Source organism: Podarcis tiliguerta (genome assembly GCF_965153285.1).
Source record: "Podarcis tiliguerta genome assembly, chromosome: 3".
Lineage (NCBI taxonomy): Eukaryota > Metazoa > Chordata > Lepidosauria > Squamata > Lacertidae > Podarcis > Podarcis tiliguerta.
Genome location: NC_139536.1, coordinates 89721800 through 89740301, shown reverse-complemented (window position 1 = coordinate 89740301; position 18502 = coordinate 89721800). Strand labels below are relative to the sequence as shown.

The 18502-nt window shown below is 42.8% G+C and overlaps 1 protein-coding gene across 8 annotated transcripts in view; it reads left to right on the top strand.

Annotated features, from left to right (window-relative positions):
- LPIN1 (lipin 1) overlaps positions 1-17062 on the top strand; it is an 83503-nt gene extending 66441 nt beyond the window's left edge. For 6 of the 8 annotated variants that reach the window (XM_083431584.1, XM_083431585.1, XM_083431586.1 and 3 more), the window contains 9 exons: positions 1838-1930; positions 4177-4232; positions 5300-5441; positions 5996-6144; positions 7413-7499; positions 8442-8594; positions 9595-9709; positions 10447-10550; positions 11062-17062. In XM_083431584.1, the coding sequence (XP_083287710.1) occupies positions 1838-1930; positions 4177-4232; positions 5300-5441; positions 5996-6144; positions 7413-7499; positions 8442-8594; positions 9595-9709; positions 10447-10550; positions 11062-11221 (1059 nt within the window). In that variant the 3' untranslated portion in view covers positions 11222-17062. The remainder of the gene's footprint in view (positions 1-1837; positions 1931-4176; positions 4233-5299; positions 5442-5995; positions 6145-7412; positions 7500-8441; positions 8595-9594; positions 9710-10446; positions 10551-11061) is intronic. The other 2 variants (XR_014508952.1, XR_014508953.1) reach the window with 1 other exon arrangement.
- Positions 17063-18502: the final 1440 nt, after the last annotated feature.

The window sequence follows — 18502 nt, the reverse complement described above, 5'->3', positions numbered from 1 at the left end:
AAGATTAGAGTATAGCATCTCTCGTGCAAAATAGCTATTAAAGTGTAACTCCAACTTGAAAGTCCAATGCTGGATACATTTATATTTAGCTACGGACCTCTCTGCTTGTTGACAGCCGAACCAGAGCTGTTGTAGTTTGATATTAACCTGCAGCTAGGCTGAAACAACTCTTGATCTGTTTAGCATTTGATGAACTGATGGGACTCAGTGGCACACATCTCTCTTGCCTCTTGAGGGATGACAGAGACACACTTTTAAGAAATATCCACAGATAGATCAATAAAATTCAGATCTATCAATTCTAGCAAAGGGTTCAGGGTGCCACAGTGCTGTAGCCAAAACAGGTCTTAAAGAAATCAGAGACCATTGGCTGGAACTATATGTAGCTACCTGCTGTCGCCAGTGCTGATTTAGGATTATTTGGAACCATGTCTGAATCATATTTTGCAGCATTCTTTTTGCCACATTCTCTCCTGCGCCATTGCTCACACAGGTCCAGTTCACACATGCATGTAAATAACTCTGAGGCATTTTTGTTGTTGTAAGCTTTGGCATCAGAATATGAAAATACTCTCTTGGAAGGCATTAGCATTTGAGGCAATGTAAGGGGATGCGGGTGGTGCTGTGGGTTAAATCACAGAGCCTAGGACTTGCCGATCAGAAGGTTGGCAGTTTGAATCCCTGCGATGGGGTGAGCTCCTGTTGCTCAGTCCCTGCTCCTGCCAACCTAGCAGTTTGAAAGCATGTCAGAGTGCAAGGAGATAAATAGGTACTGCTCCAGCGGGAAGGTAACAGCATTTCCGTGCGCTGCTCTGGTTCACCAGAAGTGGCTTAGTCATGCTGGCCACATGACACGGAAGCTGTATGCCGGCTCCCTCGGCCCATAGAGCGAGATGAGTGCCGCAACCCCAGAGTCGGTCATGACTGGACCTAATGGTCAGGGGTCCCTTTACCTTTACCTTTACCTTTAAGGGGACCTGAAAGTTCTCTCCCCCCCCCCCCGCCCAGTTGCTTTATCTGTAATGGCCCATTTGTGCATGCATATAATTGCTTTATGGTTGCAGTCACCAAGTAGCAAATCCTCCTGTGTGGATCAGCACAGATATTCTTTTTTTCAGAATTTATCCAAGTGAATTTGAATAGGTTGGGCTTGCTTTAATTGCTGTCAATCCTGACATAAGGCCACATGGAGAGAATATGCACTGAACTTGCATATTTGTTTGTAGGATAAAACAAATTAGGATTTTTTTTGCTGTCCAACATGTTAAAGAAATAAACTTCCTCACCTTCATCAAGAAGCAACTAACGGCTATTTTGGTGCTGAATGTTTCATTACATTATACCTCTTAGCCTGTACTCTCCTGATTAGCTTTCAAGAGACACTAAACCAACCATCCTGCTTAGTTTCATTATTATTTACTTTGGACAGCGAACCATCTTGCCTATCCGTGTTTCTTACCAGCAGAAACCCTTTATGATTTTTACTAAACAGCTGTGAAGTAGAGACTTCTTTCTCCCCTCTCTCCTAAACATTATACTAATGGCTTATTATGCTTTTGTTTCGTTTTGTTTCGTTCCCATTTTCTCTTCTTTTTTTTTTAAATTTTGTAAGTGTTCTTGTTTAAGTTACTTCCGTACAGTTCTGGATACCATTAGGTTTTGCTTTGACAAGATTTGTGGTCCACAGATAGTATGTTTCCTTTTACTCTCTTTGCTTGAGTTTTAAATTGCGTGTGGTTTGTTGTTTTTTTCTATATAAAATATATATTTTCGTTTGCATGAGTTAGATTACTTTTTGTTCCGTTCCATTATTTATGTTACCATCCATTTATCACAGGCCACTGTGGATTCTATAATGAGGGATAAGATGCCAAAAAAAGGTGGAAGATGGTGGTTTTCATGGCGAGGGAGGAATAGCTCTATCAAAGAGGTAAGTTTGGAAACTAGATGGACCGAATTTCCCCCCAGGTTAGAAAACCATATATATGGGGCTGTGTGTAGTGCCTGATAACCAAAAGTTTGTATTTTTGACTTTGTTCCTAAGCAACCCAAATTTAGCAGAAAGAAGAGTTGAATTCTGTAACCTGCAAACTTTGTGAAGAATTTGTGGGGCATTTTCGATAAAATTATCTTACCCTTTTTGACATTTTGCTTAATTTATTTTGCTGCTCATATGAGGAGGGGTTAAGTAACGATGCAGAGCACTGAGACCTTGAACATTGAAACCTTCAGACATAGCTGAGGGCATTTCATCCTATGTTGCCTGCAGATGTTTAATTACATTCTCGCAACAATAAGGGCTAGAAACTTGTTTTAAAAACAAAAGTGGAGGTTTTCAGGATGCAGAATTCTGCGCCCGATATTGCACTTGGTGGTCCCCCCCCCCCGCATCAGCACAGCATGTGCACAACCCTGCGTATATATGCGCTCAAGTAGTGTTCTCAAGCCACTATCTAAGAACCTAAAGATTGCCCTGCTGTTTGGGGGGAAAGGCCCATGGAGCTGAGCATTATGTCTCTGAGAGTGTTCAGCCTGATTCTGTCAGGAAGCTTTCAGGCAAGCCATGGTGGTGATGGGCACCCGCTCTTCGTACCTACCCTATATGACAGATTGAACACGATTGCTACTTGAACATTTGGCTGCATTATCTGACAACCATGGGTGGACCTATCCTCCATCAAGCATCTAAGAGCTGTGGTCTGCCAGTAGCTATTAACCATAACAACTGGTGCTTCCTCTAGGAGCAGGAGCAGCCAGTTGCTGGAAGGCACTGCTGCCCTCCCAACGGTGGTGTTGTTGCCACTTACCAGGGCAGTAAACACCCAAGACGTAACCGACTGTACGTTTGAAAAAACAATATATACTATTCATTGTATTGAATTGTAGATTTCAACAGAAGCAGCTCATAAAGTTCAACGAAAAAAGTAGAAGACCCAGTGGATCAGTTCATTCTCTAATCAGTTTATGCATAAGGTCCATATATGTGAAAGTGTCTATTCCACCTGCCTGTTCATAGAGTCCAACAATCCACACGAAAGTTTGTTACAGTTCCACAAGAATCCTTTTACAGAGTCTAAGACAGCAGCTACTACTATGCTATAAGATCCACTGTCCTGTGATATCATATATGAGTTTGCACTACTGATGAAGCCCAGGACCGCGAAACAAGGCTAATATTCTGGAAATCCTTGTCTTAGACTCTGTGAAAGGATTCTTGTGGAACTGTAACAACCTTTCGTGTGGATTGTTGGACTCCATGAACAGACAGGTGGAATAGACACTTTCACATATATGGACCTTATGCATAAACTGATTAGAGAATGACCTGATCCACTGGGTCTTCTACCTTTTTTGTTGAACTTTATGAGCTACTTCTGTTGAAATCTGCAATTCAATACAGTGGTACCTCGGGTTAAGTACTTAATTTGTTCCGGAGGTCCATTCTTAACCTGAAACTGTTCTTAACCTGAAGCATTACTTTAGCTAATGGGGCCTCCTGCTCCTGCCGTGCCACAAGAGCACGATTTCTGTTCGCATCCTGAAGCAAAGTATTTAACCGAAGGTGCTATTTCTGGGTTAGCAGAGTATGTAACCTGAAGCATATGTAAACTGAAGCATATGTAACCTGAGGTACCACTGCACAATGAATAGTATATATTATTTTTTCAAACGTACAGCCGGTTACGTCTTGTGTGTTTATTGAATATGTTTCATGTAGCCAGAGGTTTGTTGTTGTTTTGCGCACTTACCAGGGCAGGGCAGAGTGATGCTGAGGTTGGGACTGCACAGCCAAACTCTTGTGGCGCTGGATTGGCCCTGCTGGTGTGCCTCTGCACCTCCAACCTTGTTCCTGCCTCATGTTGGTAAGCAGTGGTGATGCTGCTGCTGTCAGGGAGCAATGCCACGACCCGACCTGCCATGCTGTCTGCTCCTGCGTTTTGAGTACTGCAAACATGCCGTTCACTGAGATCAGGGGGACAGAACAGAGCAGACACAGCGATAAGAGTAGGCCTTGCTGTTGGTTCATCCTAGGTGTTCCTCCTGTCCTCTTGGAGGCCAGGGAGGCGGTCAGCTGGAGTTTCCCCTCTTCCATGCACCAGGTGGTTCTACAGTAAACTGCGTGTGTAATTTTCAGAGCCGGCTCTGTTCTTCACCTTCTTAACGTTTCGCCTACAGGAAACGAAGCCCGTGCCAGGTCTGAGTGGAAAAGAAGAGTCAAACATTCAAGACAGGTATTAAATCGTTTCTGTCCTGCTTTTCAGCTTATGTAGTGCTTTAGAAGTTTTGCTTCATTTGCCTTCTCATTAATAGCAGCAACTTACTACATTTATATGGCCTATATGCATTTGCTCAGGATAATATTTTATATATATATATAGAGAGAGAGAGAGGCAGCGTACTGTGAAGTAGTTTAGGCCCCATGTATTTCGAAGCTGAGTTGGGATGTGGGTCTAGTTCTCCCATGTTTGTGTGTGTCTGGAATGACCAGTAAGAGCTGATGTGCAGATTCTGAATAATAATAATAATAAACACGATAACTTACTTCTGTTTTAACTGTACCACTTCAGATTGCAGGTGTGAATGTGAAGGGAAATTGCACCAGGAAGAGGGGTCAGGGCTAGAATTTCTGACCCCAGTGTGCCTTCTTTCTTTCTTTCTTTCTTTCTTTCTTTCTTTCTTTCTTTTTTTCTTTGGAGTTTTTCTTCATGGGAGAGACATTAACTTCCAACATATCACACTGTTATACTGAATGTATAGGTACAACTGTGTGTGTGTTTATTTGTGTGCACGATTGGCAGGATGTGTGACAATTCTTTTATTTAAAGTACCCTCCTCAAGTCAATATTATGAATATGATGGCGAGCCACTGGGGTAGGGTGACTGGAGAGACCTGGTTTTAAATCCCTGCCCAACACTGGGGGGCGGGGGGGGCGGTGGCTCAGGCCTCTCTCTCTCTCTCTCTCTCTCTCTCTCTCTCTCTCTCTCTCTCTCTCTCTCCTTTCTCATTCTCTGTCTCTCTCTGTCTCTCTCTCTCTGTCTGCCTAATCTACCCACAGGGTTGTTGTGAAGATAAAACAGAGAGGAGGAGAATAATAACCCTGAATGTTGCTCTAAACTCTTTGGAGGGAGGATGGTATACAATCGTAATAAAATAAAAAGTAATAAATGTTATAAAAATGCATTTATAAACCTGAGAGGCCTTGCAGCTCATGCATTTACTGTTTTATTGTATTTCAGTAGATGCCTATATGCATTTGCTCAGGATATATATATAATGTGCCTGTGTATGATGTTTCAGAATCAAAGATGAGTCTTCTTCAAGTGATGAAGACCCTAGAGCTTCAAGTCAACCCTTTGCATCATCAGCAAACCCTGGTCATCTTCCATTATTGTCTGGAGTGGGTTACAAAAAGACCCTTCGACTCAGTTCAGAACAGCTTGTAAGTTACGTTCACATCAACATTTCACCCCACCCATAGAAATTAAGACACTGGGTGAAGGACAATGATTCTATTTTTGAGTGTTGTTAAAGAAAATTTGCTTAATGAAGTGGTTGATATAAGAAAACAAGGGGCACCAAAAAAGCCCAGGAAGGTGTAACCCAACCAGTACATTGACTGACATTTAAAATCAATAAGAAGATTGGGGTTTTTTATTTTTTAAAAAACAAAATTTTCATACTGCTTAATTGTGAAAACCTCTAAGTGGTTTACATAGCAGATTGCTGTTGCTGAGCCTCGTATTTTATTTTCTTGTTTTACCTGCTTTGCACATTCCAGGCCATTGGCTATACAGCAGAATTCCTTATTACCTTGACTGTAATTCTGCTTCCTTGTTCAGTAATGCAAGAGAAGGGACTTAAATGTGTGTGACTAAAGCGATTTACTGCCAGACCTTTAAGAACTGTGCTTTAATAATATTCCGAGCCATCTGGTTTGTCAGCGCGCATAACTTGAAATCCGGGTTTTGGTTTTGTTTGTGCTTTTTTCGACAGAAAAGCCTGAATCTTAAGAATGGCCCCAACGATGTGATTTTCAGTGTTACAACACAGTACCAAGGGACATGCCGCTGTGAAGGCACCATCTACTTGTGGAACTGGGATGACAAGGTCATTATTTCTGACATTGATGGCACAATTACGAGGTGAGCGCTTTGCAAGGCACACAGTATGCCAAGTTCCCCTTCAGGGAAAACAGTTTTGCCTGCTTCATCAGAAAGTTCGAAATAGCAGTGTGGAAAATAATGGGAGACACTTGCAATGCTCTCTATGCACTGGGGCTATTTTTTAAAACTGTTGAATTCAAGTTGCCCGGAAGGAGAGTTCAGCTAAACAGGAGGAAGAACTTTCTGGCAATAAGAGCTGCTCGACAGTGAAACTAACTCCCCTGGAGAGCAGCAGACCCTCTTTGGTTGGAGGTTTTTAAGCAGACGTTGGATGGCCATCTATCATGGATGCTTTAGCTGAGATTCCTGCATTGCTTAGGGTTGGACTAAGCAATGACTCTCAGGGTCCCTTCCAATTCCAGGACTCTTGCCCAGTCTTGGTGGCCCAGTCCAAGCTGATGTGCCAAGCCAAACTGATGACTGGACCAATCTCCCATCTGCTTCCATCACATGACGCAACAGCACCACTCAAAAGTCATAATGCCAATCCGATAGAGAGGCATAAACCTTTATGCTTTCTTGTGTTTCTGGTTGGCGTTTGTGAACCATGGGAGATAGGGAGACTTGTATAGACTGCACATTGCAGTGAGCCCTAGGTAGCAGTTTCCTTTGTTGCTTATTGCTTCTCCATTCTCTCATTTTGCTTTGCTTGTTTTTAACTGTTTAACATTCATTTAAGAATGTTCTGCTTTTGTTTTCTTATCAAGTTAATCTTATGTCCATCTCATCTGATTTTAAGACACACAGATTTCTGTAGCCAAGAATCAGTAATAATGCTGGTGATTCAGCAAGCTGATCCATAGGAGAGCCATTTCAGTATAGTGGTTAGTGTGTTGTATTAGTTGGACCTGGGAGACGAGGTTGCAAATCCCCATTCATCCATGAAACTCACTGGGTGATCTTGGGCTAGCGACTGTTTCTGAGCCTAATCTGTCTCACAAGATTGTTGTGACAATAAAATGGGGAGGGGAAGATGTATGTATCCTACATGGAGCTCCTTGGAGCAAACATGGAGCAGAAATGAAATAATGATGATGATAATAATAATAATTAATAAAGTGTTTGTATTGATTCCAATGCTACTCTAAAGTCAAAGAGGGATGAAATGGTTTTCTCTTTTAAGAGTTCTTTGAAAAAGTTCACAGAAGAATTTACGCCAAAGGCAAGGCTGAAACAGTGTTAATAAGTAACAGATAATAATTTCTTCTAGTCTATTCAATCAATCAATCAATCCTCTCTTTTTCCAGGTCAGATACTTTAGGTCATATTTTGCCCACTCTTGGCAAAGATTGGACACATCAAGGGATTGCCAAATTGTACCATAAAGTCAGCCAGTGAGTATTATTGGGTTGTACAGTCATACCTTGCTTCACATTGCGGTTTTTTAAATCTAGAATTTATATAAACAGCATCATCAAAAAGCTGCCCAAAGCGGAGTATGAATAGAAAACACTGCTAAAAACCATAAATGAAATGAAAATAGCCGTCCATAAAGCCATCATAATTAAAACCGAATATAACATCTATAAAACTTTAAATAACAAATATAGGTGACTGAATCATGTGTCTGGAAAGGCTTGCTGAAACATAAAGGTTTTCAGTAGGTGTCTAAAATGAAACAGTGTGAGTGTGTATGCGAGGGGCGGGGGTGTTCATCTGCCCCTTACAGAATCCCTCCCTTTTGTGTTCTTGTATTCAGGGAGCTGATTTTCACTCTGCTTATCAGATCAGTCAGTTCCCCACTTGACTTTCAGTCAGTTCCCTCTTCGGGGTTGGTTCGTAGGTCTAGTCTGCGGCAACATCCTGTCCTCCTTTGACTTTCAGAGTCATTTGCTCCCTCAGACACATGACATGCCTTGAGCCTTGCTTTGGCTTCCCGCGCCCTATCCTTCCCCTGTATCTGCACCTCCTCACAAAGCTAAATCCTTGGCAATTTGCTGCCAATGAACGGACCCCTAAAACCTGCTGCTTGAGGCAGTTGTTCACCTGGCCCAATGACAGAGCCATCTCTGTCCCCTTGTTCCATGCAGAGCTTTTATGGAAATCAGTTGTACTAAACACCCTCATATTGGAACATGGGACTGCAGCCTTAGTGGCTCTGAATGCTTAAATCTTTTGGCTGGACTGGTGTAATGGAAGGAAATGCTATATTCCATAATACAATTTATCCAATACATGGGAGATATTAAAAGGCAATATCAACTCACATGTTTAAAGGTGATTCTGGATAGCGTGTTTCTGATGACAATGGCAACTGTTTTCTCTTTTTGAAACAGAAATGGGTATAAGTTCCTATACTGTTCTGCACGTGCGATAGGGATGGCGGATATGACCCGAGGATACTTGCACTGGGTTAACGAGCGAGGAACGGTGCTCCCTCAAGGGCCTGTATTACTGAGTCCCAGCAGCTTGTTCTCAGCTTTCCACAGGTAAGAGAACACGGAAACTTGCCATTCTAGAAATTTCACTGGGTTGAGGGTTGCCTGGCTTGCTAGTGGTTGGGGTTGCTTATTTGTCCGAAATATTTTCTGAGCTTCAGCTGTAAGGATCCCACATCTTTATTACAAGATGAGACTTGAGTGGGCCAAGCCATAGAAAGGTAAAGGTAAAGGGACCCCTGACCATTAGGTCCAGTCGTGGCCGACTCTGGGGTTGTGGAGCTCATCTCGCTTTATTGGCCGAGGGAGCCGGCGTACAGTTTCCGGGTCATGTGGCCAGCATGACTAAGCCACTTCTGGCGAACCAGAGCAGCGCATGGAAACGCCGTTTACCTTCCTGCCAAAGTAGTACCTATTTATCTACTTGCACTTTGACGTGCTTTCGAACTGCTAGGTTGGCAGGAGCTGGGACTGAGCAACGGGAGCTCACCCCATTGCGGGGATTTGAACCACCGACCTTCTGATCTGCAAGTCCTAGGCTCTGTGATTTAACCCACAGCGCCACCCGCGTCCCTGGGCCAAACCATATCTGCTAGTTATTTATGAGGGTGTGCTCAAAATGGATTTTGTGGTTGCGTCAATGATGCTATTTCCTTAGAATGCAGAGGCTTGCATAAAATGCACAAAAATGGTTTACACATGTGACATAAGGTTATTTTCGGTCCTTGGACACAGTCCAACAGAGTACAATAAATCCCTTAATGTGAGTGGGTAAATTAGGCACATGCTTAACTCTTTTTAAGTTAAATCAATCAGACTAAAGAGGTGAACATTGGCCATTTTATTTGCGCCTCATCTTTAACCATGTCACTTAGGTTTGGAAGCTTCCATTTTTTAAAACAAGGAACCATGAGTATCTTTACAATTCTTTTTGGGGGAATCTGAAGTTCAGTCAGTTAAAATGTTGTGTTTAGCCTAAGAAAAATGACTGTGTTGCATTGATAAAGCACTTCTAAAGCACTTCTATTTTTGCGTGTGATGTTTATTTCAGGGAAGTGATAGAGAAGAAGCCAGAGAAGTTTAAAGTTCAGTGCCTAACGGACATCAAAAACTTGTTTCATCCCAACACAGAACCGTTTTACGCTGCTTTTGGCAATAGGCCTGCTGTGAGTACCTTTGTGATATTATTATTTTATGAGGACTCATCCAGAGAGGAGCTTCTGTAGATAATGTTTGGGGTTCATGCTGTAGTTTCATGCTACTTGCAATAACATGTTACAGTGGTACCTCGCAAGACGAATGCCTCGGAAGACGAAAAACTCGCAAGACGAAAGAGTTTTTCGTTTTCTGAGTTGCTTCGCAAGACGGATTTCCCTATGGGCTTGCTTTGCAAGACGCAACGTCTTGCGCTTTTTTTTTTTAAACCGCCAATGCATTCCTATGGGAAACCGTCAATACACAGCGGTGCTTCGCAAGACGAAAAAACTCGCATAACGAAAAAACTCGCATAACGAATTAATTTCGTCTTGCGAGGCACCACTGTACTTCTATGTGGTTTTGTGAAACATTTCTTCAATCCATAACAATTGGTCAAGTGGAGAGGAACGTGGAGACCTGCACAAATGTCTTATGGGATTGGCAGAAATGTCTTGTGGTTTGTGGGTCTTGACTTTGCTGGTTATCCTCAGTCATCAAACTGATCACGTGAACCCTTTCTTCCAGAATACTCCCACCAATCTGCATCACATTCATGCACATGGGGATTTAGCAAGCACATGACTTGACCCTTCTTTGTTTTACCCTGTGAAGTAAAACACATATTATAAGCATTTTAGAAAGGTAAACTGTTTTCGATTTATACTGAGGGGGAACCTACCTTTTGTGTTTGTTGTTTCCCCCCCAGGATGTATATTCATACAAGCAAGTGGGAGTTTCACTAAACAGAATATTCACTGTTAATCCTAAAGGAGAGCTAATTCAAGAGCATGCAAAGACCAACATCTCATCGTGAGTATCAGTCCACTTGCTCCTAATGTGGGGTGGAGTTCTCCTTTGATTCTGGGTTTTACAGTAGAAATTAACTGGACCGCCTTGAAATCACAGAATGGCAGAGTTAAGAGGGACCACGAGGGTCATCTAGTTCAGATTGTGATATTATCAAGATTTACTTCAGTTACGTGCTAGGTAATCACTCTGTGATTCAGTAGTTAAAAATGAGAAAGTCCCAGTTTTCTTTATTTGAACAAAAAAGCTTGTTTTTCAGCACATTTGCAGCTGTGCCGTTGCATTTAAGCTCCAAGGCAATCCTGCGTTGGCTCAGCAACGATTCAGCAAATCGTACTGTCACACATCAGATTCAGAAACAGGATATTTGACTCTGTGGGTCTCTTGTAATTTCCTTAATTATTCTGTCTTAAAATGTGGGTAAAATAGCTGTATTAATGCAGCCCGTGATATCAGCATATCCAATTTATTAGGCAGTGGTAATAATAAACTTTTTCTTTTTCTGTTTGTCCAGGTATGTGAGGCTCTGCGAAGTGGTAGATCACGTATTTCCCCTGTTGAAAAGAAGCCATTCTTCAGACTTCCCCTGTTCTGACACCTACAGTCAGTTCACATATTGGAGAGATCCGCTGCCACCTTTTGAAAACCAGGAGATGCATCCTCAGGTGCCATAATAATCGGCTTCTGAACCTTCTCGGCAGCAGTTTGAACACTCTTCGGTGATGCAGCTGGATTTTGCCATTTGCAGTTCACCCGGAGTTTGGGATGTAGTGAACATTTTGTTTAAATGTGCAGTTCAGAAATTTCTTTTTTTCTTTTTGTCCTGTAAAGTAACATTTCTGAATGTCACGCTCCCAGATCTCCTGCTGCTGCAGCAGGCTCAAGATACATGCCATATAGTCTTATTACAGAAGGGCATTTCTGAGTGCCTTGATGATGATGATGATGGGATTTCTAGAAAGCAATGGGTCTTCATTTTTCCCATGCCTGCTTTTTTGTGGGATGTGGTTCCAGTCTGAGGCATCACTGGGGGTCTTCCGGCCCCAAGTTTTCAGGTAGAGAAGGAAGACAGAATTCGAAACCTCTGAGCGGAAATGCCTGCTTTTACTAGCACCGCCACCCTTTGATCCACAAAGTATGATACGATTTATTGAACTAAAGTCAATTGGTCTACACACTCTACAGCTAGTCTATGTAGCACACAGCTATCGTCACTATTGCTGTACTAGCTTGAACTGGCCGAGTGTGTGGCTCCCAGTTCTATAATGCCAAACTGGATTTTAAACTTGAGGGTTGTTGCTTTTTGTTTTTAAAAAAGCTCTTGTGTGTTTGCATAAGAAACACTGCGGTGCAGCTCCCTTAAAATGAACAAAAGAAGGGGGTTAAGCAGCATTGAGTGCTGCCTGACATGTGTGCATGTTGGCTAATCTGGATCAAGGCTATAATTTACAGTAAGAAAAGGATTGGGACTGGAGCTGCTGTTCTTATTTCACATCAAATTGTGCCTGAATTAAGGAGTGATTGGACATGCTGGTTGTTTTGCATTACAATACCCTTCAGGCCATTTCATACGATACAATTTGCTCAGATACCTTATGCACCCTTGAGCCAGCTGGGCATGACATACGTACCTGTAAAACCGAGAGTAGACCCATTGAAGTCAATGGTCTTAGAGGTTAGTCATGACTTTGTTGTTTGCCAATCAGTGTGTTTCCCAGCAAAATATATGGAGGTCTTTCCAGGTTGCTGCTTCTGTGTGTGTTCGCCACGAAAACGGGTTCCATTGAAATGCATATGTACCCTTCTCGGCAGGTACACGGTACATTGGTTTCCGTCCATAACTGCGAAAAAAGCATTTTCAGAAGTGGCCTTTATTTGCTTGATAAACTTCAAGGGAGCTGTGTTGCTGGGCCAACACTTTTTTTTTTTCATTTGCACTATCTGTAGCTGTGATTGATGTGCACTCCTTTGTTGAATGGGGAAGGAGACGAATTTCTCTTGCTATGGTTCTCTCCCCACAACTTTAATATAATTTGAGTGCCATATAATATTACCAGCTGTCACTGGGAGTTTTCTTTTTATGTTTCAATCTTAGGTTTTTTTCTTCTCTGCATGATTGCAATAGGTCCTGATCCCTTTTTTTTTGGGTAGCTGATGGCATTTGACTGCCTTGAGATTTAATGGCATGCATTACAAGTGAATGTTCCAGGCAATTTTTATTTTAGTTTTCAGAGAAGCTGCTTTTTATAAGTTGCCAGCCTTCGTTAAAAATGCAGGCTTCCACTTGCCGTATGCCAAATAATACTAAAGCAAAACAACAAAAAAGAATGTTTTTTTAAAAAAAGTTGCATTGTTTTAAATGATATTTATTTAATCAGGTCATTGGCCAGATTCAGCAGGCTCTTCTTGTATCCTTAGGGGGTATTATCTGATGATAGGCCAGGTGTGATGGTGCCAGATCTGTGGGTTGCTCTCAGATCTCTTTAAATTCAGGATTTGCGGGGTGATTTAACATGAAGTTGCAGGCAAAAGAGCATTGCTGAATTCTTCCCCCGATTGTGCTTCCCCTCTGAAGGTGGCTTCCCCCCGCCATTTTTCTCCTCCTGTTCTTGGAGAGCAGAAGTACTGTAACATGTTGCTGCCCCCAGGAGAAAAGCAACTGGGAAGGAGCCATTTTGGAAGCCACCTTCAGATACACCCCACCCGCAGTTTCTTTTTAATTCAGCAGGTTCTCAGTTCATTCGGACAGGTTGTACGGCCATATTATGTACAAAGAGCCTGAAATTATCGTCTCTGTATTCTGCCTTAAAAAAAAAAAAAATGTATTTCATGATTACAGTTTTAATAGGTCAACAGTAAAGAAAATGGTTTCAGTTGAGTCACAATGATTAAGTCACATTATTTTCTTCCTTTAGCACGTGCCCTTTTTTACATGTACTGCGTTGTAGGGGGGTATGGTACCAGTAGTACCACTGGTGAGTGAGTTAGGGGCTTCCCCTGCATGTGAAGACAGGCTCTGGCACACTGAGCGGACAAGACCAATTGTGGGTCCAGTGGTCAAAACTGTGGTTTCTGCCTCTACTTCAGAGGGAAGTGAGGGGCGGATGGGTCTCATTAACCTGGGAAGGTAGCTCATCTAGGAGAAGGAAAAAACTGATCCTAAACCTCCGTTGCCCTTGTGGGATAACTTTGGGAGAGTAAAAGTCTAAAGAGTACACCCTACACAGATCTGGAGTGTAGTCCCTAAGATTGCTCTGCTTTCCTTTGGACCACATCAGTGAGGTAGAAAGGGGGGTCCTGGCAGCCCAGGACTTTCTTACTCACTGTCCAGGCTTGGAAGTCAATTTGGTGCTGCTAATGTAACAATTTGACCACCCCTGGAGAGGCACACCATGGTCTCTCTCGAGGCAGTCGAATGCCAACTTTCAATGGAACTTAAAGTTCACCAGGATGGGTAACCTGTTCCGCTGGATACAGTGACTTAGGCTGCAGTTCTGTACCCTCTACCCTGGGAATAGGTCCCCTTGAAGCCAGTGGGGCTTACTTCTGAGTAGATATGTATACGGTTGTGCTGTTTGTTCCAGCTAAGTTTAGCTGGAATTGGCTCCAAATACTGCAATCCAGCACACAGTTAAATATATATAAATACTGTGGATGCTCGAGTTGCAAACGTAATCCGTGCGGGATGCACGTTCTCAACCTGCAGCATCTGCAACCCGCAGCGGCGCAACTGCACGGGTTGTGATTCGGCATTTCTGCGCATGCGCAAAGCGCAATTTAGTGCTTCTGCACATGCACGACTGCTGAAACCCGGAAGTAACCCGTTCCGGTACTTCTGTGTTTCGGCGGTCCGTAACCTGAAAAAACGCAACCTGAAGCACCTGTAACCTGAGGTATGACTGTATATATAAATAAATATGCCTCACTCTGTACTGGATTGCGGCCCTAGTCTCTCTTCTTCCTATCAGTGGTACTTTTGCTATTGATAGTGAAAACGAAATTGGCACCAGAGAGAAATTAGCACTGTGAAACTGCTCTTTTACAGTTCCCACTAGAAACTCAGTGGAGTGACTTCACTTTGGCTTCCTGGGTCCTGCCAAACAATTATCCTTCTAGGTTTACAGCACAACCTTATGCATATTTACTTGGACGTAAGTCCCACTGTGTTCAATGAGGCTTACTTCCAGGTGTTTATATCAGATTGCAGGCTGCGGTGCAGTTCTATACATGTCTTATCCGAAGTAAGCTCCAGCACCCCCCCCCCGCAAAGTAAATGTAGAGGGTTGTAGCCTTAATTCTGTAAGACATGTAGCCCACATCTAGTTTTAGAATAGCCCCATGATTAAGGTGTGTGCAGTTGTATGTATATATACAGATGGTGACCATTTTGCATGAAAGTTCTGTTCCGGGCCCCTGTCTGTGTTGGCGAAGCACCCGTAAGTCCGCCTTGCCCCTGTTCTCCCCTCTTCTGGGTCCGAAAGGACCCATGCGCTGGAGGTCCTGTGTCAGTTGGACAAATGCAAAATGGTATCCACCTGTATTTACAGAGTCTGGTCTCTGCTTACAAGACTGGACTTGAAGTAGACACAGAGTCTTCCTTTGCTGGGGCAGGATGCTAAGTGCTTCCGAAGGAGTGTGCTTGCCTTTATTAAGTTTACTGGTCCTCCATGAGCCAAAGGGGCGCAACACTCTGAGCTAAAACAGCCACAAAATCCCACTGATCGGCCGTTTGACTGGGAACGAGAAGTGGGGCTGGCTAGGACACCTTTCCAAACCAGCAGAACTGTAGCATGAGAAAATAAAATACTCTTGTCACTGAAGTCCAAGCTGAAGAGGGCTTGTGCATACACAGGCCTTGTTTGCGCATGGGGTCCCCTCCCTTTAATGGTGAGGTACATGCATGCAAGCCTGCTACTTTGTGCATCTTGCCCCGAGCTGTGGGAACTGGCTCAAGCGTTTTCTCCCTCATTCGTGAAAATGCACCGATTCCCACAGAAGTGAATTTGGAGACTAATTGGGTGCATGTGCACGGCGACAAAAGCTCGGCAGTGCTGCATAGAGAAGTCCAGGCATTGATCTGATAAATAGTGGAAATTTAGACTGTCAGATTTACCAATTAAGCAACACGGTATACAATTTTTAGCTTCCAAATCTCTGGCAATGTTTCATAAGCAGAAAACCTCAGCTTGGGAACCAAAAAAGCCATAGATAGACATCTGCAAGGATAAGAGGTATCAGCTTTAGAGAGACATTTCTCCTGTTGCAGATGGACTCATTACATACTGAACTGTAAAAATTCACTTGCCAATATTTGTTTTCCCAGTGGTTTAGAACATACTGGGTGTGTAACCCAACCAGAGTTGAGCAATTCTGTACCACATTGCCTTTAACGGGCGAGTTTCGTGACTATCACAGATGAGTTCAGCTCAGCAGCACTTAACGTGGACACTGTGTGTATGTATATCCTAGCTATTTAAGGAGGAGATTTTGAGTTTGTAGTCACTTAACCGTTGACCTTATTTATAGGCACTCTCACATGCCACAAAATGTTCATTTTTGAGGACCCCAGTTGCCTTCCAGCTGACCTGGAACTGCTTGGGTCTGCCATGGTTGTAAGTGATAATAAATTATCTCCTCTAACAGCATTGGGGTTGTTACCTAATTGAAGCTGTGGATTTTCTTCAGGTTCATGTGAAACTATTTGCAGAGAATAAAGCTGTTACTAAGCCCTGTTACACATTTTGTTTCAAGTTACTTTTTAAAGCATATTTGAAGATCACTCTGCATATACCCTGTTGAATGCAATTGCATAGGGTATCTGCAAGGACATTTTCCTATTTTTGATGGTCATTGGGAATAATAGATGTAAGACTTTTTTAAAAGCTTTGTTCTAATTTAAAGACAAAAACAGGTACACAGTTTCTAAATAGTTTCACTTTGGCTGAGCTGTTCTTATGCACGCATTTCAAACTGTGTTGTTCAATTCCCAAAGAACAAAATAAACCTGGAATAGCTGAATTACTTCATATTCTTTCTGTGAAAGAAAAAGAAAACTGTTCACTTTGCTTTCAGTGTACTGGTGGTTTTCTGTTACAGAAAAACGTACCTTTTCTAATGCACTCTAAATGCAAAAATGCAAATCCAGTATATGCTCTGTTTGTATGTTTCCCCATCTTCTAAACTAGAATATGCCAGAAGTGTATCCTTGTTTATTTTCATACATTTAATGGCCATTTAGCTCCACAAGTGCTACACGAAATGAGGAATATCAGTGTGTTGAAAATTACAATGCTTGATGTAATTCGAGGGTCAGAGGAATGATTTTTTATTTTATTTTTTAAAAATATATATTTTAGGACTGTTAATGTTTCTGGAAACTATTTCCTCTGTATATGTATGCATCAGTGCAATAAATTATAGAAAATAAGGTAACATCTCATTTTGGTGATGAACTGAATGCAAAGTATATATATATTGTAATAAATGCAATCCAATTAAAATGTTTTGAAAATCCAGCTGCTGGGTGCAAGTTGCTTTTTTTTTTAATGCATACCAGACAGGATTCAGCCCAAGTTAATCACTTCACAGTCTTGAGTTCAGCAGGGAAGATTTTAGGCAGATACTTAAACCCCTTGAAATTGTCAGAAAGTAAACTCTGTGGTCCTAAGCATCTTTCCTCAGGCCCGGGGTGTGTGTTAAATGCAACCTTCTGCCTGACCTTTGAGACTCCCCTACATTGGCCACATCTCACCAGCCATGCTTTGCACCCTCCTTGAATATTTGTGTGTGATTGGAATGTGTCATTGAGCTCAGATAATGATTCCTCCCCCAACCCTGCTTTTTAAAGCTGAAGTGCCACAACAGCCATTCGGGTTTTCCATGGATTGTTGTTTGTTCCAATTCAGCTTTAAAGAGCAGGTTTTTGCAGGGAAACCTCTGGAGCCAAAGAAAAAGGAGGGGAGAGAGAGAGAAAGTGGTCAGGCACAGATCTTTAAAGCTGCTGCCCGTGCCTGGAAAGTGTGGAGGAAAGGTAAGGTGGATAAGCTCCGAGTGTGTGTAGAAATTAGTCTGCTGCACAGAGGTAAATGTCACATTTGGTGCTTCTCCCATTTTTGCCTCTGGTGCAACCCACTGCTCCCTGGTGGCCCCAGTGAGAAGCCCACAGCCTGAAAAATGTTCCCCACTCTTGGGCTTAGGAGTAAACCCCATCAAACCGAGTAAGGCTTACTCCTTAATAGCTGCATTTAGGATTACATTCTAAGTGTTTGTATGGTGTGCTGTGCTTGGGCGACAATTTTTGACCCCTGTTCTGCTGTTTTCAACGTGTGTGTCTGTGCATGTCTCTCTCTGTGTGTATTCCTGTTCTGTCGGGAGTAAGAAATGACTCAAACGTGGTGCTGGCCTTTGCTGTAACATTGGCTCGAATTTCCAGCATAGGAAACCCGACGCGACCTGCGTTTCTTTGGCTTCTGCCTTCCTTCCATTTCCCCCACGATAGGGAAGCTGCTTCCTTCAGCTTTTCTATTCACTGAAACATTTCAGATGTTTAATGAGATGCTCCAGGCCTCTCCCCCCCTCCACCCCGGGGGAAGCACAGACACCAAACGGACCTTTAGCTTAGGCTGCTTTTAGTAGGAATGATTGACAAGTTAGCACAGCCAACATGCAAACAACCCCCTGCCCTCCCCAATCCCTCTAAATTCATTGGAAGCTCTTATCGTACATAACTGAGGGAAATGGAAGAGTTGGGTTGCTATCTAGAGTGGCTCACTCCGAGAGCTGTTTTGACTTCCCTAAAGCCTGATTTCCGAGGGTTTTTAAAAGCCTCTTGCAATGTCAGGTGTTCTCTGAGCTGACAGGCGTCTGTTTATTGATTCAGGAAATCCATCTTGCCTGGCTTTTAACAAGGTCTGCGAGCAAGTCGGCCCCTTCCGGATTCTAATTCATTGCTTTTT